This window comes from Cottoperca gobio, chromosome 10, assembly GCF_900634415.1.
Source record: "Cottoperca gobio chromosome 10, fCotGob3.1, whole genome shotgun sequence".
Taxonomy (NCBI): Eukaryota; Metazoa; Chordata; class Actinopteri; order Perciformes; family Bovichtidae; genus Cottoperca; species Cottoperca gobio.
In genome coordinates this window covers 1380001-1407500 of record NC_041364.1, presented here as the reverse complement: position 1 = coordinate 1407500, position 27500 = coordinate 1380001, and the positions used below count along the sequence as shown (strand labels likewise).

The 27500-nt window shown below is 43.6% G+C and overlaps 1 protein-coding gene across 2 annotated transcripts in view; it reads right to left on the bottom strand.

Moving 5' to 3' along the window:
- Positions 1-27500, bottom strand: part of glra1 (glycine receptor, alpha 1) — a 106186-nt gene that overhangs the window by 31518 nt on the left and 47168 nt on the right. For both annotated transcript variants that reach the window (XM_029441532.1, XM_029441533.1), the window contains exons 3-6: positions 18608-18675; positions 7321-7544; positions 3371-3453; positions 2481-2618 (exon numbers count right to left, since the gene is read on the bottom strand). In XM_029441532.1, the coding sequence (XP_029297392.1) occupies positions 2481-2618; positions 3371-3453; positions 7321-7544; positions 18608-18675 (513 nt within the window). The remainder of the gene's footprint in view (positions 1-2480; positions 2619-3370; positions 3454-7320; positions 7545-18607; positions 18676-27500) is intronic.

Genomic DNA, 27500 nt, shown 5'->3' with positions numbered 1-27500 from the left:
TTTGCTCTGCTCTCCTGCGATGGCGTCGTCTCCTCTTTGTACATCTTGGTGGTTTTTATATTTGAACCGGACGAAGGATTGTGGATCTTCAGACATCAGAGGAACGTGCGCGTGTGTGTCAAGGCTCTTCGTCTGGAGGTGGATCGTTCATTTCCTCAGCGGCGACAGCAGACGTCAACCTCTGCGTGAGTGATGGCTCTGAATCTGAACTAATCAGCCTGCTGAGCGCGCACACACACACACACACACACACACACACACACACACACACACACACACACACACACACACACACACACACTGTCCCGTGGATTGGTAGATGGATTTTATTGCGACCTGTTTGTTTTTGTGTAGCAGAAGTTTTCCTTGAAACTTTGCCGTTATGGTTTATTGATGAAGAAAACTAACAAAGCAGCATCGCAGCTTCTACAGCGAAATAATAATTTACTGTTGACTCTCTCGAGAGCATCTTGCAACTGGCTTCCTGTTCCCTGGATGTTGGATGGGACATAATGCAGGTCTGGTGTAATAAAAGCCAGAGATTTTCAGAATAAAGTCACAATATGTTGAGGACAAAAGGCGTAATGTTCAAGAATAAAATAGTAAATTTCAGAGTAAAAGCAGAACATAACAATCATATTATATAATATTGAGAATGAAGTTATAATAAAGCCTCAAACATTTACACCCTTTTCTTATGCAACATCTTTATTCTGGAACTCTCTCCTCCTCAACGTCTTTAATCTTTTTGATATGAGGATGAAAGAACATTCTGTAAATGTTACACGTTGGACACATTGAGTGCAGATAATGATTTGTTTTGTCTGCTGTGCACATTTTAAACATGTGACCTAAGAGTGAGCATTTAGCTGCAGCTGACACTTTACTGATGTTGACTTTCTGTTACTCAGCGTGCCACGATGTCTGACTGCAGCAACATCTATATGTCAATATGTTTGACATGCTCTGAGCGGACACGTGTGGACGTCCTGTAACGTTCTCCGCTTGTTTCTCTTTCTCATTTCCTCCGTGCTAAAATCATTTTCTATTTCCGCACCTTTCCTCTCCTTCACTCCACCGTCTCCTCTGCTCTCGGAGCTCCTCCTGTGCACCATTGTTTCCTCTTCACTATTCACACTGAACGTTTCATGACATTGGAGGGAAAAGAAAATGCATTTGTTTCCATGTCAGCGAAGTATTCCTGTTACTTCCACATTTCACACATACAAATGAAGATTCTGTGTCTGACTCACGCAGCATTTCTGCAGAGTCTCGAGGCACACACACTTCACAACGTCTCCCTCTCTTCATTTCAAAGAATATGTGATTCTGAATATAGATATATTCTCCTTCGTTAGAGAGATGCGTCCCTCTTTGCCTTGAGTCCTTCTCTACTTTATTCCCTGTAATGTATGTCTCTCTCTCTCTCTCTCTCTCTCTCTCTTTGTTTGATTGTTTGCACTTATTGTCAAAATGCTCCTTCTTTCCTTTTGAGATGTAAAGCCTGGACACAAAGTAAAGAGACAAGAAGAGAAACAAGCCGAGGATGGAGAAATAAGAAAGATGGCTTTGTTGCAGAACATTCTTCTCACATGTCTCATGTTGGGAACGTACTCAGTTGTCCGTGTTTCGAGGCTGTTACACATAGAAATGAAGCGAAGCAGAGAAGTCAAGTCCGTCTACTGCTACATATATCAAACGCACCCTTTAGATTACACCTGTTTGCAGCTGTCAGCATGTGGAGGAAGATATAATGTCTCTGTCTCTGTAATTGCACAGCAGATTATTTCCATTTGCATCATTATTTTGTCCTTAACGTTTGGTTTCATAGAAGAACATTCCTGTTTTACTACACGTTGCATGTTTGGGAGCGTTGTTCATCATTTATATCAGTTATGACAACGCTGTCCTGGAACATGTAATCTGGAACTAGTACAGGGACAGCAGGTCAGCTGGACGGCCTCCAGGCAAACAAAGAGTTCAAGATTTATGGAAATAAAGTAAATAAAGTTTCCAAATGGATCAAAAACATTGAAGTTGTGTTTAACTTGAGCTTTTGTTTGAAGAGAACCCGTCTGGATATCAACAACTGATGAACGCAGCATGAATCTCTCACATTAAAATTAAGGAAGCTTCCTCAGAAATGATGGATTATGAATCATAAACACTTGATGAAGTCAGATTCTCGTGAGTAAATGTTGTTCGATTTCTACAGCAGTTCTGTCGGCCTCCTCGTACGACCTTCAGGAAAGTGAAGGCAGAGAGGAAGAGCGTCAACCTTGGTGCAACCAAAAAAGGAAGAAGATAGCGCACGTCCCCAAACGGACCAAGTGTGTGGACTGGTACCTGGAGGGCGGCTCTGAGCAAGGCGCCGGACCCCCACACTGCTCCCCGAGCTGTCTGCTCCTAACTCTAGGATGGTGCATGTGTACACAGATCTGTGCAGTAACTGTCCCCAGTGTGTGTGTGTTGTCTCTCACCTGTGTTGTAGTGCTTGGTGCAGTAGCGCAGGTCCTTCTCCTCTTTGAGTAGGAACTGAGGTAGCGTCAGGCCGTCCGCCACCTGCACGGCTCCCTTCTCATCCCACTCGAATATGAGGTCGTTCATAGTGTAGCCGACTGGAGGAGAGAGCAACATGTTTCATCACTGCGTAGGGTCATTGTTCTTATTATCTGTCTGTCTCTGGTTGGGGTGCAGGGTCACCCAGTGAGAGCTATCTGTCATCTTATAACTCCTGCTTGGATATTTCTCACGCTTTTAAATTAGTTGGAGAAGTAAAGCGAGGAAATCAGCAAGAAAGAAATGTAGGAAAGGAAAGTATGAAATTAAAAAGGAATGAAGAAATAGAGAAGAAAGGAAGATAGGATGAAGAAAGGGAGAAACAAGATGCAAGGAGACAAAAGGAAGGGAGGAACAATACAAGAATGACTAAATGAGATACAGAATAAAGAACAGAAGTGAAAAGGAGTAACCACATGAGGATGGACGGAGAAAAGAATGAAGAATAGAATAAATCGTAGGAAGGAGAAACTATCAAAGGAGGTAAAAGCAGAAGGGAGGACAGCAGGAAGAACAAAGAGGGACATTAATTACACAATAAAGAATTACTGTGGGAAAGAAGAGCAAAGATGGAAGGAAAGCAAATCAGAAAATACATTTTTAAAATACATTATTGATGATGAGCTGAAGTTGCAGACATCACATTATTCTAACTGTGAGGGGGAGAGAGTGAAGGTCCCCGAGTCAGACGGTGACATGGCCACAGAGAAATCTATATCATATCTGTGTGTGTGTGTGTGTGTGTGTGTGTGTGTGTGTGTGTGTGTGTGTGTGTGTGTGTGTGTGTGTGTGTGTGTGTGTAATAACTCACAGCTCTCCAGCTGCATGATACAGGTCTGGACGTCCATAGGGAAGTTTTTCAGATCCATGGGACAGGCCAAGATCAGTGTTATTCTGCAGAGAAACACACACACACACACACACACACACACACACACACACACACACACACACACATACACACACACACACATACACACACACACACACACACACACACACACACACACACTTAGTACTAAGAGGATTATCCGGAGCTTTATCAGTGTAACACAACCAGCCGGCACCGGGCCGCCGCAGCGAACACTGACAGATCAGAACGTGTTGGAAATTCATAAAAATTTTAAAGAAATCTATTTTGCCGCTGCTGTTATCCAGACTTGGTTTAAGCTTCTCAATTGTGAGGATATGAAAAGACCAAAAGCAACAGTGAATATCTTCTTCCTCTGGGTCACATGTTCCTTCATCACCGTCAACACACACACACACACACACACACACACTCTGCAACCCCACACACACCATCCTGCACTAGAGCACCGAATGTGGATTAATCCGCCGCTGAAAATAGTGCCCAACAAATTCACAATGTATACACAGCCCAGCTGTTTCAGGTCGTTACTGAGCTTTTAAATGATTATTTTGACAATAACGACACAGAACCTTAAAGAGCCTCGTTCTTTAATCACTTAATCAAAAAGATATACGATAGATATTGGCTGCAGCCCAAAATTAGAGATTTTTCAGAGCAACTCAGTAAAATACCGACTATAACCGAACAAGAACGTGACGTTAGAGGTCAGCGCAGACCTCAGCGCAGACCTCAGCACGTCTTCTTCTCTGCTGGAGGACTAACAACCTGTAGTCGAGCAGGCGTACAGTAACATGGGAATGAATCTTGTTTCATGGAAGGCTGATCCGTGAAACTCAGAAAATTAAAATGTTGGTCCCGTGGGGACACGTTAGCGTTCTGAGTCTCAGCCTCTGAAATGAATTACTGCTGTCACATGAAGGGAATGTATCCGTGCAAAAGCCAACTTTTCCCAGATATTAATGGAAAAACTACGTTATTACTGAAATGAATGACTTTCATTTGAAATTGAGATAAGAAACGTAAAACATTATTAGCGCTCTACTCGACCCAGAAGATCTCAATGTTTGTTGTTGTTTGAAACCGTTCATTTAAAATCATCTGTTTTAAAAAATGTATTAAAGCGAATAGAAATGCTGGTCTTAACTTTTCTGATTTGCATTTTATAAATTAGTTAACAATTATTAATTACAACCAATTCCCATTTTTAAAAAGGACATTTAAATCTATTTCTGCCGATGAAGACCATGCGATACATTGAAAGCTGCAGCACAGACGCAGCATTGATCTTGTGGTGAGATTGTTTCCTTAACTGCTGTTTCCAAGGTTAAGAATGAACTTTGAATCAGGTAATATTCTTGCTCGTCCGTATTAAACACATTGTTTTATAACAAGCGACTCCGAGTGGTGAAAGACGCTGCCGTTACTTCCCATGATGCACTAATTGGAATGCTGTGTCGGCCTCTTTGTGATATGTTGTGGTAATCAGGGAGCTTGTTATCTGTCAGATGACTTTGAAGGTAATTCACTGATAGTACAAGTTAATAAATGCTGGCCAAAAAAGCATCATCCATCACCACTGTCATCGTAATCTCTAAATCACTAAATACTAGCCTACGTTCAAGAGCGCTCATTTCACTAAGACTAAAAAACCCCAGCTCTCTGCAGATTTGGAGCCGTCAGCAGGTTGTCTTGACGTGCAGGAGGTGATTTCTCTGCACACACTCCGTCCTTCTGTTCTGCTCTAACAGGACACCCGCTGTTACAACACACACGTCCAGTCAGCCTGATGTACGAAATAAACTTTACCGCGTCTGCACATTGTTAGTGCCTGACAAGATGCTGAATATGTATTACACACATGATGTAGCCTCCACAGATGTCCCACTTTCTGAGAAGGAAGATTCAGCTCTGTGGTTTTCCTGTCGGCTGCATCGGGACACCTACAATGCCAAATGCTGACGAAGTTAGTGCCTTGCTTTACACTCGTGGAGCTGTGGACGGAGTTGAGCCTCCAACCCTGCAGGTGCCACTACAAGTAGATTACATGGTAAACCATGCATTACTAATGCAGCACAGATGCTTGATGAGCTCAGTAATAAATGACCTTAAAGATATGATTACACTGTGTGAAAGACAGAAAAGACAGAAAAACAGTAAAATTGATTTTGATGGACCTCGTAAAAACTATATTAAAGACATCTGCCAGCATCGAATCAATAAGAATCTGCCAGTGGCGTAAACAAGAAGGACTCTTTATTACTTCTGTTTGGGGGCTTATAATGTTTTGTGAGCACAGTTCCCATAATGCTTTGAGATATGCAAGCAAGAAGAATATTGTTTCAATGGCGTCAGTGACTTCGCTGCGGGCAACACCCCAAGCCCTGTTTTGTTAGACTATGTTAACATTTATGGCTCCATTAAAAGTGTGCCGAGTTAGCTAGCAGCAGTTCCTGTTTGCAGAGTCAAAATGCCGAAATGCACTCTTGGCACCCATCGGCTATCGTCTGCATCTATCTTCAATTTTGCTCTTTCTTTGCCTAAAATTGGCTTTTAAACTGACAGTTGTAAAATAATCCGGTCGTAGACTTCGTCTGTCGGATCCAACTCCATGCTTGCGCCTCTAGTTGCTAATCGGACTGTTAACAGGGTTAGGGGTATCCGATATCTGGAGCGGCTGGCCCCCAGATTGCAGATTAAATCGTTCTATAATTAAGTGTCATGGATTTCTTGATTTACAGCGTTTCCTCTTTAGTTTAGATGAAACTAACATTTTGTACTAGAATTCTTGAAATTAAAGTATGATAGATTTCCCTTTTCATATAGCGCCCCGCATGCACAAATGGGACCGTATATCAGATCAGAGTGAGCCCTGCATCTTCTTTACAAGAACAGCAATAGATTGGACAACATGTGAATCTGGTCGTCCAATCTCCAAGAGTTCACTTTCATCTTTGAGAAGACGCGGCCATCAGTCGTGACTCCTCCTCGCACTGCTCCACCGCTGAGCGATAAACATCAAAAAACAGAGTAAACATAATTTACAAGACCCACTTTCTCCATCTTCCCTCAGGACGGTTTAATATCCCAAGCCGCCTCGTCGCCTCCGAGATCAAGCTGATCAACGAGGGTTCATTCTGATGTTGTCAAGCTAATAAATGAAAGCAGCACAGAGGGAGCGCGGGGTTCATCCCTTTTCTGGCGATATTTATAAAAGACCAATCTTACTCCTCCTCCTGCTGGACATGAAGGTGAAAACTGAGGTTGATAACGGATTAGACTCGCTGCAGGAATACTAACAGGCTGAGTAGATTACCATGGCTGCTGCATCTCTTTCTCATTCGTCCCTGAGCAGAGGCAATAAAAGCGAAGAGGGGGAGGAGGCACTGGCAGGCTAAAAGGTTTGTCGGCTGAAGGCGGCTATAACTCTGAGAGCCTTGAATGGGATGTCTTGGAGATACGGGGAAAGAAATCGAGGGAAGTAGAGCTCTGGAGGAAATAAAAACCTCAAACTTTGAAGCAATAAGAGCACTCTAAAGCAGAAGATGAAGGTCTTTGCAATGCAATAAACAGGAAGTCAGAGCAGTCATCTTCTATCTTCCATCATAGTTTTATAACTGATTGTTTCAATATAACCTCCAGACTTTCTGCTTCCTCTTCTGCTGTGACTCAAAACTTTCTCTATTACTGTTAAATCTCTTCTAAATGATCATTGAGCAGTTTACTCCTCCCGTATTAATGTACTCTGCTTTTTATAGCTGCTAAAAGTTAATTCTGCTGTTGCACTTTTAATGAATTAGTCTGGATATGAGCCGGCGACGTTAAGATCTTGCTACAGTTTTCACTTAAGCAACCAGGCATTTTTTTCACCTCACGTTTCCTCCACTCACCGTATGCTGTACAGCACGTTGCCGTTTTTAGAAATGCGCAGCAGCTTGTTGTCGGTGGTGACCTCGTGGAAGTTTGCCCCCTTCTCGTTGGCGAAGAACAAGTCGGGTTTCCAGATGGATTCCAACATAGAGGGGTCGAGGTCCAGCGAGTCGTCGGGGTACTCGCTGTAGGCCAGCCGAGGGTCGTTCCACTGCTGTCTCAAGAAGATGTTAACTCTGTAGTCCTGAGAGGAGACAGAAAGGACATATATGAAGACGTTAGAGAGGGAGATGTACATCTGTTCTGCACATAGAGATGGATGGAAAATGATCACACAAGGAGAACAATTTCTACATCCACAGGAGCAGGAAACAAACCAGAATACAATGCAGCAGCCACACAACATCTGTACATGTTGCACGATCATCACCACTGGTCAGATTACTTTCAAAGTAAATGACTGAATACGAAGACAATTGTTGTAATTAGTAATGTAAATTATTGGATTATAATTGTATTTTTTTATCTAATCTGAATACTTTTGGATAACTCCAAAATCAAACATTGAAAATATTGCACGCAAATGGACGCAACCACAAAAACAAACATCAAAAATGTAATCTGGATTGTTTTTAAATGAACTATTTTTGTAATCTGATAACACCAATACTACCAAACCCTGTGACAACGACAACAGCTGCAATCTCTAGAGGTCCAAAGTGTCTGAAGCAGACGATGCATGTTGGAGGAATATTGATTCAGCAGAGAAATTAACACAACAAGAGAAAAAATAAAGTTATAAATCCTCCCAGGAACACCTTGAACAGGACAATGTAAAAAGTATCACTAGAGAGATGTTGATGAGGGATAAGGCTCCTGAAGGATCACTGCTGGGACTCCATACGGAGGCATGGATCAGTAGTACCAGCAGAGGTACGGATGGATCAGAAGTACCAGCAGAGGTACGGATGGATCAGAAGTACCAGCAGAGGTACGGATGGATCAGAAGTACCAGCAGAGGTACGGATGGATCAGAAGTACCGGCAGAGGTACAGATGGATCAGATGTACCGGCAGAGGTACAGATGGAAAGAGGTACAGATAGACAGAGGTACAGATGGACTAGCAGTACAGGCAGAGGTACAGATGGATCAGAAGTACCGGCAGAGGTACAGATGGAAAGAGGTACAGATAGACAGAGGTACAGATGGACTAGCAGTACAGGCAGAGGTACAGATGGATTAGCAGTACCGGCAGAGGTACAGATGGATCAGAAGTACCGGCAGAGGTACAAAGGTACATATGGATAGAGGTATAGATGGAGAGATGGACAGAGGTACATATGGACAGAGGGATAGAGGTACAGATGGACACAGGTACAGATGGACATAGGTATAGATGTAGAGATGGACAGAGGTACAGATGGACAGAGGGACAGCGGTACAGATGGAGAGATGGACAGAGGTACATATGGACAGAGGGATAGAGGTACAGATGGACACAGGTACAGATGGATATAGGTATAGATGGAGAGATGGACAGAGGTACAGATGGACAGAGGGACAGCGGTACAGATGGAGAGATGGACAGAGGTACAGATGGACAGAGGGACAGATGGAGAGATGGACAGAGGTACATATGGACAGCGGCACAGATGGACAGAGGTACAGATGAACAGAGGTACAGATGGACAGCGGTACAGATGGAGAGATGGACAGAGGTACAGATGGACAGGATTCAGCAGTTGGAGGAGCAGGTTGTTATCGGTCTTCATCCACATGTGCAAGAGATTTTACTGATCAGGGTGAGTTGTGGCCGTGAGCCATATCTGAGATCTTTCTCCCCGTATGTGAAGCTGCCTCAGATCCTCCTCAGCCTCTAACACTTTTTTTTTACTCTCTATTCTTCTTTTTGATCTTTTTCTTGGAGGCTCGAGTTCGCTTGCGGTTTGATTGATGAAGCAATTTTTTAAGGTTACGGTTTTAAAGTGTTATTTTTCTACAAAACAAAGCAGGAAAAGCCAGACACAGAAATGCCAGAAATAGTGGGATACACAGACAGGCAGATGGATGTGTGGAGAGTTGGCCTGGTACAGAGCTGGAAGACGGCTGAAGGTCATTGAGCTGCTGCTCACTCTTTAGTCTTACACAAGGCGATGGAGAGATACAGTGGGACGACAGACGGAGGGATAGATGAACAGGAGATAGAAGGCTGTCGAGTGCTTTTCAAAGACATTCACAAGTCACAGAGCCTTCACAGAAGAGATAATAACGGGTGCTTCTGTTGGGGTTTGGACTTGTTTTTTCAATGAGGAGGATGGATTTCTAAAAAGGCACGAAAGATAAAGCTTTTCCTTTGTGACATTGGATGAAATGTGCTCTTGGCACTTGAGCTATTGTCTGTATCTATCTTCGATTTAGCTTCAACTACAGTACGTGTGTGGGGCCACACTTTGTTGATTTCATGTCCTTCCTCTTGCCATCTTTTCTCTCCCTTAAATTTTGTATGAGGGCAGCAATCCTTGTTACAGTCCATCTGAAGAGTAACTGAAAAGGCTGAAAGTAAATATCAGGATGAAAAGAAAAGCATCTGTCTGACATTGGATACAGAAGTGCTGGAGATGCTCAACACCTGCAGACGCAGCGTTGTTAGTCAGGGGTTTAACAACTCAAATAGTCTGCTGAGAACAGACTCGATGGTTGTTTCAGGGTTCCTAGAGTTGGGTTAAGGTTAGGGTTGGAATTAAGAATAGATCCAGGTAGAAGATATAAACTGTTGCTCCTACAGAGTTTTTATTGTATAACCTCCACCAGCCCGCTTTCCACTCCCTGCTTCACAATCAGAGATGGAGTGTTTTTCCTCAGCGCGGGCTGGCATTTAGCTCGCCCCTCCATCCCCCTAATTGTCAATTATTCTCAGAATATGGAGCTCGGCCACTTCGTCCAGGCTGGAGCCATCATTAAACTGCGTGGCGTAGCAGAAAAGCATTGCAGGGACGACGTACGGCCACGCCAGCAGCCCCAGCGGGTGGCATTTAAAGGAGCAATCAGCCACGGTGCTGCATGTGTGTGTGTGAAATACAGTCACATGGCAATCAGCCTCCGTGAGACCCCTCCGCCGTTTATCACTGTTTATTACACGGAATATCTCACATGAAACAAATGAGCTTGACCTTTCAAGAAGGAGTCGCCTTTTCTTCTGCTGGAGAATATGATAAATAACCTGAAGTGGAGCAGCGACGAAGAGCGCGTGTCGACGGAGAGAGGGAACGAGGGAATACGGAGGAGAGGAAGGAGCCCACGTCAGGATCATCAGTCACACACCCGCCTGCGGATTGACACCAGCTTGGAAAGGGCAGAAGTCGAGAGGAAATGGCCTTTACGGCGTCACCAAAGACAAATATAATTATGAATTCAGTGGTCACACAAGTCTGACTTTTCACACAGATAAATGTTGTGATGTTGCCGAACTCTGCAGCACCTGATCGTCATTCAAGAGTCTTCTGCAGTCTTCATTAGTACTATCCTAACAGCTGTTTCAATATTCAGATATCCTGCATTAATACTTCCACTACCAATTCTAAAAATATATCTACTGTAAACAAACCTTATTAGGCCTACATACCTTCAGACTTTAATGAATAGCCTTTGATGGGAAACACTATGCTTATTTAAAACAGACATTTGGCATACGAAAAAGGCATTGCATTACGGTGCTCATGGCTTCCATGGAAGACTGAATTGTGGAGGATCTAACGATGTGTAGCATGACCAGAGTGACAAAGGTCTAAACATATATTGGCGTGCACCATCTGAGCAGCTTAGATCTAGCTCAAGCTCGTGGGATTTAAGAGGTTTTATACATCCAAAGAACTTCTATAAAAATGTTCTGCTTTGCAGCATCGACAGCAACCCAACCAGCGACGAGCATGCAGCAACACGCAGCGAGTTAAAGAGACTTTAAGGGAGTTTAACTTGAGGTTTATGGTACTCAGATTTAGTGATAGCAGGACATCACATATTGAGGGTTTAAGTCTTTATGTCCTCTCAAATGATTTAATGGCATGTGAGACCCTCCAGTCTCTTCATCTTGGGCTTAAATACCTTGAAGCTCTGCTGTTTTAAATGTATTTGTCATCCCTTGAAAGCCCATCATGGAACAATAGAATGAAAAACTGGTCAGCTTGCAGATGTCATTCGGTCCATAAAACCTCAGCTTCATGGCTGAGAGGCTCCTCATGGCTGCAGATGGATGCACATTCAGTGCATTAGACTGAGAGGGGAATGGACGCTGCGGCATTCTAGGATTCAAATGAGGGGAAAGCAGTTTGAGGGTGCAAATGATTTCAGGGAATAGTTTCGAAGTGGAGTGAATGGATGTCTAATTAGAAGTTTATTAAAAAGTGTTGATGAGACTGAGGTGTCTCCGTAGTGGACGCTTCCGCCTCGAAGGACGGAGGGAAAGTGCTGCAGGACGTCAACACATGTGTTGTAAAAACGTGTGACTCTTACAACATCTGTAGGTTCATATTCATGGTTTAACATCCCGACATAAGGCCATTGGACTGTTAAGTGCTACCCTCAAATTACCATCCAGCACCGCCACGCTGCTATGAAACCATTAAGCGAGGGAATGCTGTACTTACACAACACCACACTCATTTCAGCATCTATTAAACTCAGGCAGTAAACCACGCATGGAAGAATGCAATCTTCCTCCTCTTATTCTTTGTTCTCCTTCCTCCAACAATAACAAATGCAAAATTTACAAAAAAACAGCAGCCGCCGTACTCTAATTCCACGCCTGTCATAACATCCTGTCGACTCCCTGGATGCGAGGCTCAGGTAGGAAGTGGAGGTAGGAGGTTACGGAGGCTCACACATTATGGCAGCACATCTGCTCTGCTCAGACAACATTGCATTGAGCAAGAAAGATGTTGCTTTCACACAAAATAAGCCCCCCGTCCAGCAGCAGCATTGACGGATGTCAAATCCATTTACAACAGCAAACTTCTATCTGGATCTTCAGGAGATTTTTGATCAATTTGACAGTTTAAAAAGCAGTGATGCAATTACACCTGGCCTGTCAAATCTGCAGTGTGATGCAAGAGTTTTATATAAAAAGCATCTGTCTCACACACTGGGGCTGCACAGTCCACGCCAGTGTTCATTTCATTAACAGAACTATGACTAATATCAACATGCAATATTCAAAGGCAACATGTCTCTTTATCTTCATTGACAATAAATGAGCACAGTCAGGAGGACTTGTAGTAACTTACCTAACAATGATAACAACAAGGCTTGAGAGAAAGAAACAAGGGGACATGTTGGCTACACAAGATTGACTGAAATTTTCAATATTATCTAATCAAAGAAAGTGTGTTTTTACTGACTAAAACTATACGAACATAGTTATCTTTGACTAAGATTAGACTAAAATGCTCTAAACTAAACTAAAAGTAATACTACTACTAATACTACTGTACATATGAGAAATATTCTGCAGGAATTATACATCCATATGAATGTGGTTTTCTGGTCTGCGACAATATTTGGACCAGAATTGTAAGACTAAAGTATTGCTGGATGAATAGTGCTGAGTGTACAGCTTCAGAGCTACAGTGCAGATATAATAAAGAGACTAACGGCGTCCCGTCGTCCTGGGACCATAAAGTAAGTGTTTTGGGAATCACTATCGACGCGTCCAGGGAACACACACTATTTATTCTCACAAATCCGAGTTGATATCTGCAAGGTGAAAGCTAGTTAAGGTTAGCCGTTAGCAGCCGGTGAACGTATGTACATAGAGTTGCATCAGGGTGCATTCAAGCTCTATTCAGTCTTTAAAATGTGTATTGGGCGTAAGGTTAATAACATTATCATGAGGTGTTTATAATAACTTCTAACTAAATACAGATGTTGGAAGGAGATGTTTATGGAAGGAGGGAATTATGAATGGGTTAACTTCCGAAAAAAACCAGTATGCAAACAGTAAGAGCGAGAGAGAGTCAGAGCGAGAGAGAGAGAGTCAGAGAGTCAGTGGGAGAGAGAGAGAGTCAGAGAGTCAGAGGGAGAGAGAGAGAGAGAGAAAGTCAGAGGGAGCGCGAGAGAGAGAGAGTCAGAGCGAGAGAGAGAGTCAGAGCGAGAGAGAGAGAGAGAGTCAGAGCGAGAGAGAGAGAGTCAGAGAGTCAGTGGGAGAGAGAGAGAGAGAGAAAGTCAGAGGGAGCGCGAGAGAGAGAGAGTCAGGGGGAGAGAGAGAGTCAGAGCGAGAGAGAGAGAGAGAGTCAGAGCGAGAGAGAGAGAGTCAGAGAGTCAGAGGGAGAGAGAGAGAGAGGGAGTCAGAGGGAGAGAGAGAGAGAGCGAGAGAGTCAGAGGGAAAGCGAGAGAGAGTCAGAGCGAGAGAGAGAGAGAGAGAGAGAAAGTCAGAGGGAGAGCGAGAGAGAGTCAGAGGGAGAGAGAGAGAGAGTCAGAGGGAGAGCGAGAGAGAGTCAGAGCGAGAGAGAGAGAGTCAGAGAGTCAGAGGGAGAGAGAGAGAGAGAGAGAGTCAGAGGGAGAGCGAGAGAGAGAGAGAGAGAGTCAGGGGGAGAGAGAGAGTCAGAGCGAGAGAGAGAGAGAGTCAGAGAGTCAGAGGGAGAGAGAGAGAGAGTCAGAGCGAGAGAGAGTCAGAGCGAGAGAGAGAGAGTCAGAGAGTCAGAGGGAGAGAGAGAGAGAGAGAGAGAGTCAGAGGGAGAGCGAGAGAGAGTCAGGGGGAGAGAGATAGAGAGTCAGAGGGAGAGCGAGAGAGAGAGAGTCAGAGCGAGAGAGAGAGAGAGAGAGAGTCAGAGGGAGAGAGAGAGAGTCAGAGGGAGAGAGAGAGAGAGTCAGAGGGAGAGCAAGAGAGAGAGTCAGAGAGAGAGAGAGAGAGAGTCATAGGGAGAGAGAGGAAGGGAAAGAGAGGGAGACAGAGAGAGAGACATAGACAGACAGAGAGAGAGAGGAAGGGAGAGAGAGAGGGAGGGGGAGAGAGAGGGGGGAGAGAGAGACAGAAAGGAACGGAGAGAGAGACAGAATGAGACAGACAGACAGAGAGAGAGATGCAGAGAGAGAGAGAGAGAGAGACAGAGAGAGATAAAGCTGGCAATCATACTTTAACACAGTGTAAAGCCTGTCCATAGAGCGAGAGAGGGAATGAATGAGCAGTGAGATAACTTTGTGAGTGTGTGAGAGGGGGAGAGGACAACAAAGGGAAATAAAGTGATTGAGGTTTCCGTGTGTGAAGGATAAAGAGACTGAGAGCTCTGTGGTCAGAGAGGCACCGCAGAAGATTTCACAAATAGTATTTCACAACTCAAATCTTATATCTAACCGTAACCATTTTTTTTAACATTTAAAAGGGAAACACAATGAAAAGCATTTATATTCCTGATGACAGAGTTTTTTTATTTGAATTTCATATTGAATAATCCAAGCGTTCTGAATCTCAATCCATCATTGATGGATATTCTCATGAGTGTCTTTTGCTTATTAATAATAAGAAATATCTACATCAACGTGGTTCACAAATTATTGAAAGAAATAAAAGCAGATTTAGACTTTTAATTGGTATTTAACGTCTTTATTTAATACATACTTTTTCAATACCTAATAAATAATATTGCAGCAGGGATGTCTTGGTGCTGTCATCTCGATCCATATGTGAGATCGTGTGTGTGTGTGTGTGTGTGTGTGTGTGTGTGTGTGTGTGTGTGTGTGTGTGTGTGTGTGTGTGTGTGTGTGTGTGTGTTCGACAGTTAAGAAGAATGGGGAAATGTTTGGGGTTCAAGTGTGTGTGTTTAACGGACAGAGAGACAGACAGTGTAAGTGCAGTTCTCAAAGGGAGAGGAAATAAGGGAAGGATAAAACGAGTGAAAGAGCGATAGAACAGTTTGCTTGTCCGTCTGAATGTGCATGTGTGTGTGTGTCTGTGTGTGTGTGTGTGTGCCCATGTGTCCGTGTGCGTGAGGCAGAGAGAGAGAAAGAGTGAGCGAGCAAGCGAGCGGGGAGAGCGCTGAAACAGGAATAAAGCCGTGTACCGCCGGGACTCTAACACGCACTGCGCCATTCTACCAACTCCATCTATCACTGTGTTCCGGCCCCAGCAGCACTGTGTGTGTGTGTGTGTGTGTGTGTGTGTGTGTGTGTGTGTGTGTGTGTGTGTGTGTGTGTGTGTGTGTGTGTGTGTGTGTGGAGGGATATTGTAGTCCAAGCTTAAAGCGAGAGCTACACACTGCAACGAACCCCACCAGTGCATCGAGAAACGGTCCTCAGCCTCCCACTCGCTCTGTGTTGCATCTGGAGCTTTAAATGGATTTTCTGGTTTGATAAAACCTGATAAATCCAATTATTTCAGTGCTTTGTTTCTGCTTCTAATCCATCCTTTGAGAGATTAGAGCAACAACACTAACTGTGGTCTTCAGTGGGCGAACTCAGTCTCAGCAGCCAGAGGTTCTACTTGATTGACGGGTTGCTCCGTCTGACTGACTGTAACGGGTCAGACATCTGAGGCAATTCTGTTATTCACTCAGACAAAAATGTATTATTTTCACAGGGTATATGGTTGGTATATCAGAGAACTTCCTCTAACATCAGATATTTGGACAAGGAAAAGACCCAGAGAAAAATATAGAAAAACTAGAAGGGCACTCGGAAAGCGCAGACCTCCGCCAAGGCTGTGAAAACCTGCCACGAGATTGGGAGGGATCCATCATTCAGAACCCAATTTCATGGCAATCCATTCTATAGCTGTCAAGTTCACTAAAGCCCAAAAAGTACAACCTCATGGTGGTACTACTGGTAAATACAGGGGGTCATCAAAGGCACAGGGAAACCATAGGGATACCATGGGGATACCATGGGGATACCATAGGGATACCATGGGGATACCATATAGATACCATGGGGATACCATGGGGATACCATGGGGATACCATGGGGATACCATATAGATACTACAGGGATACCATGGGGATACCATAGGGATACCATGGGGATACCATGGGGATACCATGGGGATACCATGGGGATACCATGGGGATACCATATAGATACTACAGGGATACCATGGGGATACCATAGGGATACCATAGGGATACCATGGGGATACCATGGGGATACCATGGGGATACCATGGGGATACCATGGGGATACCATATAGATACTACAGGGATACCATGGGGATACCATAGGGATACCATGGGGATACATTGAATGTGTGTGCCAACCTTTCCAGTAGATGTTGAGATATTTCACAAAATAAGTGAAAACCATGACCTGCTAGAAACACCAAAGGCAGTAGGATTCACCCTCTGACCATGAACGCGTCTATAAAATTGTTTCTCAACTGACTGCCCAACACGCCTACGTTGCCGTCTTGAGTCCCGTGCAGCTTTGATATAGACTTCTTATTCCTGTCAGATAAAATAATTTTTTTTTTGTAGACAACTGATTTTCTGATTTGTTTCTTGCCTCAGTCATCCCTCATTTCTCCATATTACTCCCTCCTTCATCCCTCTATCTCTCCCTCCCTCCCAGGTTTTGTCAAGGATCGATTCTGCCTCTGCAGGAGGGAAAATCTTGAATTTGTTCTGCATGACGAGAATCTGCAGTGGGCAGCAGTTTCAATGAAGCGATGTGTGTTGGAGTGTGTGTTAGTGTGTACTGGGGAGGTTCAGCTCGGGATATCCTTCCTTCCTCTCCAGAAGTGCCTCTGTTCTTTCCCTCTTTTTACATTTGTGTTTCCCTTTACTCCTTTCCTCCTTTCTTCCTCTCCATCTGTTCTTCTGAATATCGCTCCAACAACTTGACTCCTTCTTTTCTCCTTCAGTGCTTCCTTTCTTCCTCCCTCGCATTCTTTCTTCATTTAGAAGATTGAGTCAAAATAAGCGTGTGTATTCATGGTAATGATGGAACACGTCATCGAGTGCAACAGTTTGGCTCATTGATGTGTTTTTAATCGTTTTTGGACAACAATGGAGTTCTATTGTACATAAAAATATAATATTTCAGGTTTTAAATACTCTTTTCACCAGATTGGTACTAAGAAAAATGAAGAACATCACCGATCCCATCTTTTGAAGGCCCTGAAAACCAATTTTCTTAATCAGCGCCTTACGTTAAGACACAGGATCCTCTGAAGACACTTTCATCGGCCACATTTAGAAGTACTGGGTATTTAACATGAGACTTTTTCATATTTGTGTTTTATCTGTGCTTTTGTTTTTTTCTGGTGGACAACAATTTTTAGTGCATTGTCCTGTCATTAATTAAATCTTAATCAACCACAATTACACAGTCCTGATGACCGTTACATTCATACATTTCTGCTTTTGAAAAGTCTCGTAGTATTAAGGCATATTGAGAGCAACCAGAATTCACCTTAACAATCTACCATTTTTTCGTTGAGTATTTGTACACAAGGTTGTGATGACCAGACTCATTCCCAGAAACGTCACCAAGGACACGACCTCCGTGTCCTCAAAGGTCGCTGTGAGCCTGCAGAAGGTTTTCACAGCTGAGAGTGTTGATGCATTTGTTGGATGAAAACATGGTTTATGTGCTTTATGGAGGTTAGAGTGGTGAGTGGGTCCTGCTTTTAGAAACATTCATGTGTGCCGTGACTGCTGAGATCACCTCTGCTGTCACACACACACACACACACACACACACGCACACACACACACACACACACACACACACACACACACACTCACACACACACACACACACACTCACACACACACACACACACACACACACACACACACCGTAATCATATCTGCTTTGGGCCTTGTTGCTTTGTGAAGGTTGATGGTTCAGTTATATTAGCCCTAATGGATTTTCTGTGTAATGAATGAGCGTAAATTTCCCCCCATTGCTTGCAAACAGGCACGACAGCAGCGTCGGCGCAGCGTTGTTATGCAAATGGCCGCGGCAGTGATGCGCTCTTTCAAATGTGTTTGAAATGGGAGACAAGCTCAATGAGGCGGGGATATTTCTAAACACTCAGAGGGCAGAAGGCTTTTAATTTTTCAAAGGAAATATAAAATGAAACTTTGGATGCGCCACCGTCGTTTCAATTAATCGCATTTTTCACAGCAAAATTACCCAAGCCGAAATGGAGCCGCAATGAGATGTGACATTTTCCATTAGGCGCGCAACCATCCAAACACACACACACACACACACACACACACATATGGATCGAGATGACAGCATAGGACGAATAAATAATATCAAAATCTACACGTCAAGCTCTATTACAAAGTCATATCAAGAATAATTGAGCTTACCATTGTAGTTTCAGCGATGGACCCAAAACTGTTGATAAATATGTTGCAGGTTACGTTTACCGGCGGACCTGCAGAGAGGGAAGGAGAAGGGAAAGAAGAAGAAGTTAGACTTCATCAGAAAGAGTTTCTAACAAACTAGAGATTAAACAATTTAAGATCATCAGAAACTCCAAATAAAGACTGTATTTTCTGCAGAAGTTAAATGTTGCTTTTATTTCAGATCCGTCATTCATGAACTTGACATTTAGTCTGATAATGAGGCTAAACTGACAGTTTGCTTCCACTTCATTAATCAGTGTGATGTTGTGTTTGTGCTGCTGTGGGGAAGGGGGGGTTAGTGTTCCCCGCCGGTTGCTAGGAGCTATTCACTTATTGTCAGTCGTGTCGATCGAAGATATTTGCCAATTTCAAGCTACATTGATTTTTTTAGTTGGCCACTTGGGGGGAAGAAGCTGATATATCATCACCTTATGCAGCAGTTAGGGTGAACATGTCAGCAATCAGTTGCCTAATTACACATCCAGATACACAGAGCAACATTGTCTTATTGGAGTGTGTCCACCTGATCAATGTCACTCCAATATTTCTTCTTTTAGCTCTGGTTTGGTCTCCACCTGCTCCAGGGAAAATGTCTTTAGCTGATAAGTTCTTCCCCAGCTAGTGGCTGACTTGTTAGGTGCTGGGCAGGTGGTGTACAGTGAGTTAATCAGAGACTTTTCCTGAAAACATAACCACACACAGCTCCATTTACAGGCTTAGTTTGTCACAAGTGACCCCTTCATACCACACATAGATGTGATCCATTGTTAATATAAAGATTATGATTAATGCAGCTTTAAGATTTATTCATGGATGCTTGTTTCCTTTTCGAGACAATTTCCCAGGCAGAGGATATTAACACCCCCTCTTAATCCTGACACCAGACCTGTTTGAATTAATGAACATAAATTGGAGATGCGTTTGTAACCAGGCGACTTGAAGTCCTCCTCTTTAGGTAGAGGTTCTGCAACAGATTGCAACAGATTCAAACCTTTAAATATACCATAAACCCCCTACAACTTACCTTGGTTGTATTCTAACGAGTTGCTTTCTTTTAGATCAGTTTAACCTTTTATTGTATTCCATGTTGTGTGCGGGAACTGAGCTCAGGTGAGTTTCAGTCCCTGTGTGACAGGATATTAGAGCAGCGGAGAAGACGAACCCTGAGTGAGTTGATGACAGACTGCAGGAAGTAAACAAAGTGGGAGAAAGTGTTGAGGTGCGTTTCAGCCCAGGCTGTGCTGAATAAAGGAGCCTCTGCTCCGGACTTAAATACTGTGACAGTGTCCGAAGTTTGTTCAAGAGTCCCTGAGAAGAAAAACGTGTAAACATCTCATTAAGAAAACGAGAAACGAGAAAATCAATTTCGCCTTTGAGACTTCGAAAGTGCCGTCGGTCAAACTCAGGCGATGTCAATAAACACAGAGTGTCATTTCAAGGGAATTCATAACGACCAAAATAGTCCCCCCTCACTCTCCCGCCACAGATGAGACGCTGCATTCAAGGTTGTTTTCATGTGAGCGAGTCAAAGTGAAAGTAAACAGCATTCGGGCCTTTTGTGGCCACTCCATCGATCCGCTGAATTACCTGGTTGTACAAACACAAATGTGATTACTTGGCGGCAGGAGTGGAGTTGAAGTGAGGAGAGTGGAGGACGGTCGGGCTCTCATCTCCGTCAGGCAGTGGACATGTTATTGGCTTTAAGAGCTAAATCACATTGAGTGAACTGCAGAACTGTTCAAATACAAAACTGAGCTACTGAGAGGAGGTGTCGCCTTTTACATTGAGACCAGGATGCAGAAGAAGAAGTTCAAAATGTTGTGAAATAAGCTTGTTCTTTTCATTTCTGAATGACATGAAAAGATGAATAGTACACTCATGTCTCAGCGTTAGTAAGTACGGAGCTGTCTCCACCTGTCGACGTCTTTTTCAAAAGATTATGGAGCTTGTTCTTCTAACCTTGCTCAGACAAACAGGAGGTGTTGCTGTTGTTTGTTCCTCCTGCTCAGCACTTCTCTGAACATTAAAGACGCCAAGTGGAAGCATGGCAGTGTTTTCTCATCCCTTTATGTAAATGCCCACTTAATCCACTGTTTGCAGAGAGTCAGTGAACCTTCTGTGGATACAAATACATTAAATCTTCTTACAGAATTATTGTAAACACTCAGTACTTTCCATCAGAAAGAAAGCCACAGTTACAAACCATAATAGCTCGTTCTGTGTACAAGCAGGCTGGCCCAAAACTGCAACTCTGCATTTCTCATGTATAGAAATGTATTTAAATGCGTAAACAAAGTGTCATCATTGTCTGTGAAATAATTAGATCACTGCGCACAATTTTTAGCTACATTTTTGGAATGTGATTACTGTAATCCTATTACACCTAATCCACTCTTCATCACAGATTGTGTGTCACGAAATGGTGTTTAATACCCTCCTGGATTACAGAATGTATTTTTAAAAAGAGGCTGCATCACATCGTATTCGTATACATGTTCACGTAACTTAAGGTCAAACACACACACACACACACACACACACACACACACACACACACACACACACACACACACCCACAGGTTGTGTTTAATGTCCCTGGCTAAATTCAGGGTCTAATTCCTCTCGCCGGCGGCTAGCTGGGATTGAAGGAAGGGGTCTGGATTATTCTGATGGCCAATTACTCTCCCTGTCACAGTCTGACGACTGCTGGAGGCCACTGGGGAGGAATATCATCTGAGAGTCATTCACACACACACACACACACACACACACACACACACACACACACACACACACACACACACACACACACGCACGCACACACACACAACTGTGGTTAAGCCATAGAGAAGAATCATAGGGTTGAAGATGCTCGGTTAAGAGGGAGAAAATCATTAAAGCTAGCCGGGGGCGATCGCTCCCTATACGTGACTTACATGTACAGCATCTAATTAGAACAAACAATAGATTACTCACAGGATTGCATGAGGAAATGGTGAGGTAATAAAGATGGACACATAAAACCCCTTTCAGATATTAAATAAACCGGGTTTAGCTTCCAGTTCAGATGAGTTTGTTCCACAGCTACAGAGAAATAGCTGCGTGCTGCTGCTGAATGAGGAGCTCAAAATACGTAAACTGCCAGGATTAGAGGTTGAATTACTTCGAAGGTGATAGATAACTGATGCTTGAACTACGGAGGCCTAATGGAGTAAAGGCTTAAAGCAGCAGCCGGTAAAGTGTTACACTACCGGGCTTCTCTAACTGAATTTGATGCATGGAACTACAAACATGGCGGCTCATACATCACGCACAAGGGTTTCGTTTTGAACAGACTTTATTAGAATTATTAAGCGGAGCAGGTTCGACCTGACAAGCTGTTCAACATTTCTCTTCTGCAGAGCGTGAGGGTTTTAAATCATGGACATATTTAAGTGTAACTATCATTTATAGAGTTAGTTTAACTACATCTAAGTCCAGTCTAAGCGTGCTGTACTGCTTCCACAGTCTCTACTTATCGTCACAAGTTGTGACGTGTTTGTTGACGTTTGGAGAAATGGCATGGAAGTTCATCGATGTTAATATATTGTAATTTCAGTTGTTCTTAGTGTATTATACGTCTGAGGAAACCGGCCTTATCTTCCTGCGTCATACTCGCTAAAACGTTTTAGCAGCATCTTCCTGCGTCATACTCGCTAAAACTTTTAGCAGCAACGTAACCACGGCAAGCACATGGTGTCATGTCGTGAACAAGCTGATGAAGGCGACTTCAGGCCCAGTCCACGCAGACAGGGTGTTATCTTTCTATGCATTCTGGCCTTTCATCCACAACAGCACACAGTTTGTACTACACCTAACATAACACCAGCTACTGATTCCAGTTCTTCATTTCTCTCACTACAGGAGTTGAGACAAACTGGCTGCACACACACACTTGAAGATAAATGGTAAATAATGGCCGCAGCTGCACCACCTGACTGTGTGTTATGTACACAGGCTCCACAAACCCAGTGAGCCCGAGCTCTGATGTGTCTGAGTGCATCAAAGGGTTTATCCATAAACCAGCTGGTATTACATTATCACTGTGTTTTCCCTCAGAATGGCTTTCAGGCCTAACTCAAGTCCTCTGACACATTTCATCTGCATCCTGGCTTTGTTCAAAATCCCTCCTTCAAAGTCCTCTTGCTCCGTGGCAGGAGGGAGGCGAACAGAGGGATATCATAATTTGTCTTCGTTTGACGTCCCTCGCGGCGCGTGACGCAAAAACACCCGAGGAGGAGTAGGAGAAGCTAATACCCCCCGAAAACCTCCTCCCTCTGCTTCTCTCGCTCAGCAGTTCGTTTAATAACCATGCAGAGAAGGAGCGAAGGAGAGGGAGACAGTTTGCTTTATAGCTTTCCAATAAAGACAGAAGACGGGGGTGCAGCAGAGAAAGACAGAAAGGAAGAAGAAGCGACAGCTCATTAACTGTCATGGAGGACAGGCTGGCAGTGTGACTCACAGGCTACTCTCTCTGCACATTTATATTTGCCTCCATGTGTGTGTGCCAAATGGCCTGAGCTACACACACGCACACGCACACGCACACGCCTGCACTTCTATACAGTACTTCTAAGGACACTCGATGATGTAATGCATTTCCTGCAATCCTCAATGAAACCCTTTTTATAATGAAGATTAAGTCTTCAAAATGCATTTAATCCAGAGCCGTCTCATAAATACATTTAGTTTTGTATACACTTGATTAGTCCTTTCATTTCCCTTATGTTTGAGTTTTTCTTATGAGTGTGGAATATTTTCGGATCGGTTTGTTTGTCCGTGTGTGTCGGCAGGATTAAACACTTCTGGAACGACTCTCATGACGCTTGGTGGAAGGATGAAACGTGGGCCGAGACAGAACCCAAAACATGGGTTGGATACACACATTATTTTTCAGTAACTTTGCGAGAGGGGGCATTTGGCCTTGCCGGAGGTCTGCGAGTGCCCTTCTAATTTGGGATCTGATGTTGACACTTTGCTCGGCGATGCCACTCTTGGTTATTGTTGCAACTCCGCTTAAGCCCTCTGCCCCACCGCTGCACGTAACTTTAAAATAACATTTACCAGCAACAATCGTTCTGCAATGGATCCTGTACATTCATCCATTTTGGTTTTGGAAAGGCACTAAACAAAGGCCTCCAGACTCTTCTGATTCAGAGGATCGGTCTTCACAGAGTGCACATCACTTCAGGATGTGGAGAGATCCAAGGCTTGACAGGCCGATTGCTGATTGGACAGTCACTGTTTGGGGAGGGGGTTCATTTGAATAATACACACCAGAATCCTTTAGATTTCTGTGTGCCTGCATGAGACAACTTTTCTTTTAGACCCCCCCAGCCCCATATCCCTGCTTTGACTACGTGACCTCATAGGAAGGCGTAGAAAGTAGCTCAACGCTTTTAGGGAAATGTTGCGTGTCATGTCTACGCAATTAACGGCCAATCCTCAGACCCAACCTTTCACATATGGACACACAGCTTTAAACACTTGGTGACGTTGAACCTCACGTGCCAGACGGTTTATTTACACAGAACCACCAGAGAGGCCGTTACTGGAAAGCACTTGGAAGGGGGTGAACTATATGTGCATTAAACTATCACTGACGAGCGAACACATCTTCAGTGTGTCTCCATCTGGTGAGACCAGGCCGGATCCTAACCTGAACCCTGAAACCACGACAAGGTTGGAAACTCAAACTGCTCATCATAAAGAGAACACACACACACACACACACACACGCACGCACACGCACACACACACACAGTACATTAAATGTACAAACATGCAGTGTATAAGCACACAGAGGATAAACACATACGAGAGCAAATGAGCAAAAACAAACAAAATGACTAAAAAACTAAATGACATGGATACACACACACACACACACACACACACACACACAAGCACACACACACACACACACGCACACACACACACACACACACACACACAGTAAACAAAAAGACAGGCACAAGCATACACATTGAAAGGCACACACACCATTTATGTTGAAGTGTACAGATAGATATGCAGGTGCACTCGGGCGTGTATGGAGCACACACGCATGTTAAACTGAAGGACACGTATGCGTGGAGCTCACACCACGCACCGCACTCACACAAAACACATATTAACACTCATTAACATAGAGTTTTGCACGGATACATAATGTCGACACGCCTCATTGCTTTCTAACCTTTCGCAGCTGATAACATTTAAATATGTTGCACACAAAGTGTGTCCCTGCTGTCCATCGCACATCCAATCTACACAAAGCAAATCCGCTGCCTGCGTGCTTAAATGTTACATTTGTAGATTACTATTGTATAAGTATAAGTAACTTAAAGATAAAATAGGAAATTGACTTTAATTCCCAAACTATTTACAAGTGACTGAATATATTACACAGAACTCTGAACATGGTTTCATATTATTTTAATAAAAAATGAATATGAATTATTTAGACTATTCTGTGAGTTCTACTCTACCAGCCCTTGGCATGTGAGCTAAAGTTAATTTCACTGAACACACACACACACACATGCTGAGCAGGCCTGCTGAGGTGCGTCGGCACGAATAAATCCCCCCCGCCCTCCTTCGACTGAACTCCACTTTCATTAAAAACAAGTGACAACAGCAATAAAGCAGCATGAAACAAACGGCTCGGCCTCTCAGCACTTCTGCTAACTGCAGCCGCTGCAGCCTCTCACCGAGGAAACGCTCTGAACAGTCCCCGAGCAGGATTCCACCGTGTGTCGCGTACAACACACATGCTTTAGAAACCATTTGTACCAGTCTGCGCCATTAAATATTTGGTCATTGTAGGGACCCCTGCTCCAAAATAAGACTTCCTTTTGTGAACCTTGTGTAGGTTTCATGAGCACGATGAAAGGGAGCTGTGCTTTATGTTTTCACAGGGACGACTGACAGATATTAATAGATATGGCTGTAGCTGCTCCTTTATCGCACAGCATTTACACTAAGCTTTCCCCCTGAGACGGTTTGTTTTATCCCTATACCTTTTCATTAATAAAAGGGATTCCTAATGTTAAATAAATTCCGTTTTAATCACATTTTTTTAATCCTATTTCAACCAAGTTGTCGATGTACTGATTTGGTTCTATTGTTCAAACTTTGGGAGAGTTTAAAGTTCTTGCAGACATAATGAGATGGGACACTTATTTTATGTATTGATGCAATATGAAAGATAAATCTAAAATCTTCCCAGTCAAGTATATTTAGTAGAATATTGTAAAATCTATTTCCTCTCTCAGAAGAGAGACTCTCTGCAGAACCTTTTAGTTGTCAGTGTTCGGAGACAAACTGAGTGTTTGGTGGTTATCCAGGAAGTAGATAGGTCTAAATAGAGATGGTATGAAGATGACAGGCTGATAAACCTGCCAGCGAAGTCCCTGTAATTGCTTTTTAATGTTAATAGTTGGGTGGGTCTCCCCTCAGCGGACTTGGAGCTTTGTTCCAGCGTCAACTTAACATCTCGTCCTGGATCTTTAACGTGTCAGTGGAAGCAGCTGCCAGCGGAAGATGTGGATTCCAAACACGAGCCCATGGGAGTGTTGCTTTGTCTCTATATCAACACTACCTCAAATTAGGTTTTAGCTGAAAACTTGGCAACTTGGAATATTTTTGTTTCTGCATCTCATAACTGCTCCAACATGAAGCTTTCCATCCCCAGTGGAGCCACTCGTGCTACACATGTATCTGCTCAGGACATTGGAAGGCGTTTTGGATTAAAGCGTCCACTACACCGACGGTTACGCCAAGTCCACCAAAAGCCATATGCTAGGATGATATAGCAGGTGCATACAGGCTGCAGGGAGCATCACTGGTGCCAGGGTTGTGGGGAATCTCAATCCAGCAATGTTCAGTTGGTACTTGAAGTCGTTTTGCCTTTTAAATACACTTAGTGAGAACTGATGCAGTCTGTGTGTAGCATATTCAGACAGGCGGGATCAGAGAATCATCTTTACAGTAAACTAAAAGACCAGCATCTGTTTATTTCTCCTCTAGTTCAACTGTTAATAGACAGATCACAACAATAAGAAGGATCCAGACAACAGCCACCAACAAACAGAAACAGGAACGCAAAAAGAGTATATATAACAATACGTTATGGAACTACTCACTCAACCTATGCAAATGTGTGGAGCATAGGTTGAGTTACAGTGTAGGTTTGTAGGTATATTCATGAGTTAAACATCTACAGACTCTATAAAGTATTTGTAGGCAGATTATCAAAGTATCCCCGTTCACTCTTAATCGACCAAAGCAACATCCAAGATCCAACATCCATAACCAAATAGTTCTAGTTGCCTGAACGTCACCAGACAGGTCAGAGTGTCAACAGCATGTTCTGTCATTCAGGCATTTAGGCACTATTACATACGTCCTCCAACATCCTCTGTCTCTCACTTCAGAGCTGGACTTCTGCCAATATATATATTATATAACCTGTCACTTAAATGCACACAAAGAGCCATCATTTGTGTTTGGTTTCCAGTTGAGTCCTTGGCTTACACACATACACTTTTCGGCTCCTCAACAACCTGCAGTGAGGCTCAGAGGTCTCATCAGCATCACTCTCACTGCAGACATCCTCCAGCTCGTGGTGGAGGCTTGATCTCTATCTGCCAACAATGACTCAGCCAACAACAGCCGGACTTCCTCACGAACAGAATTAGTCTAAAACAGCAGTGCAGCGTTGAAAGCTGAAGGCAGTCGCAGCTCCTGCAGAGGACGGAGAGGCTGAGCTGTGCGTGTCTGAGCAGCAGATTTAAGTTTTGATGAGCTTCTG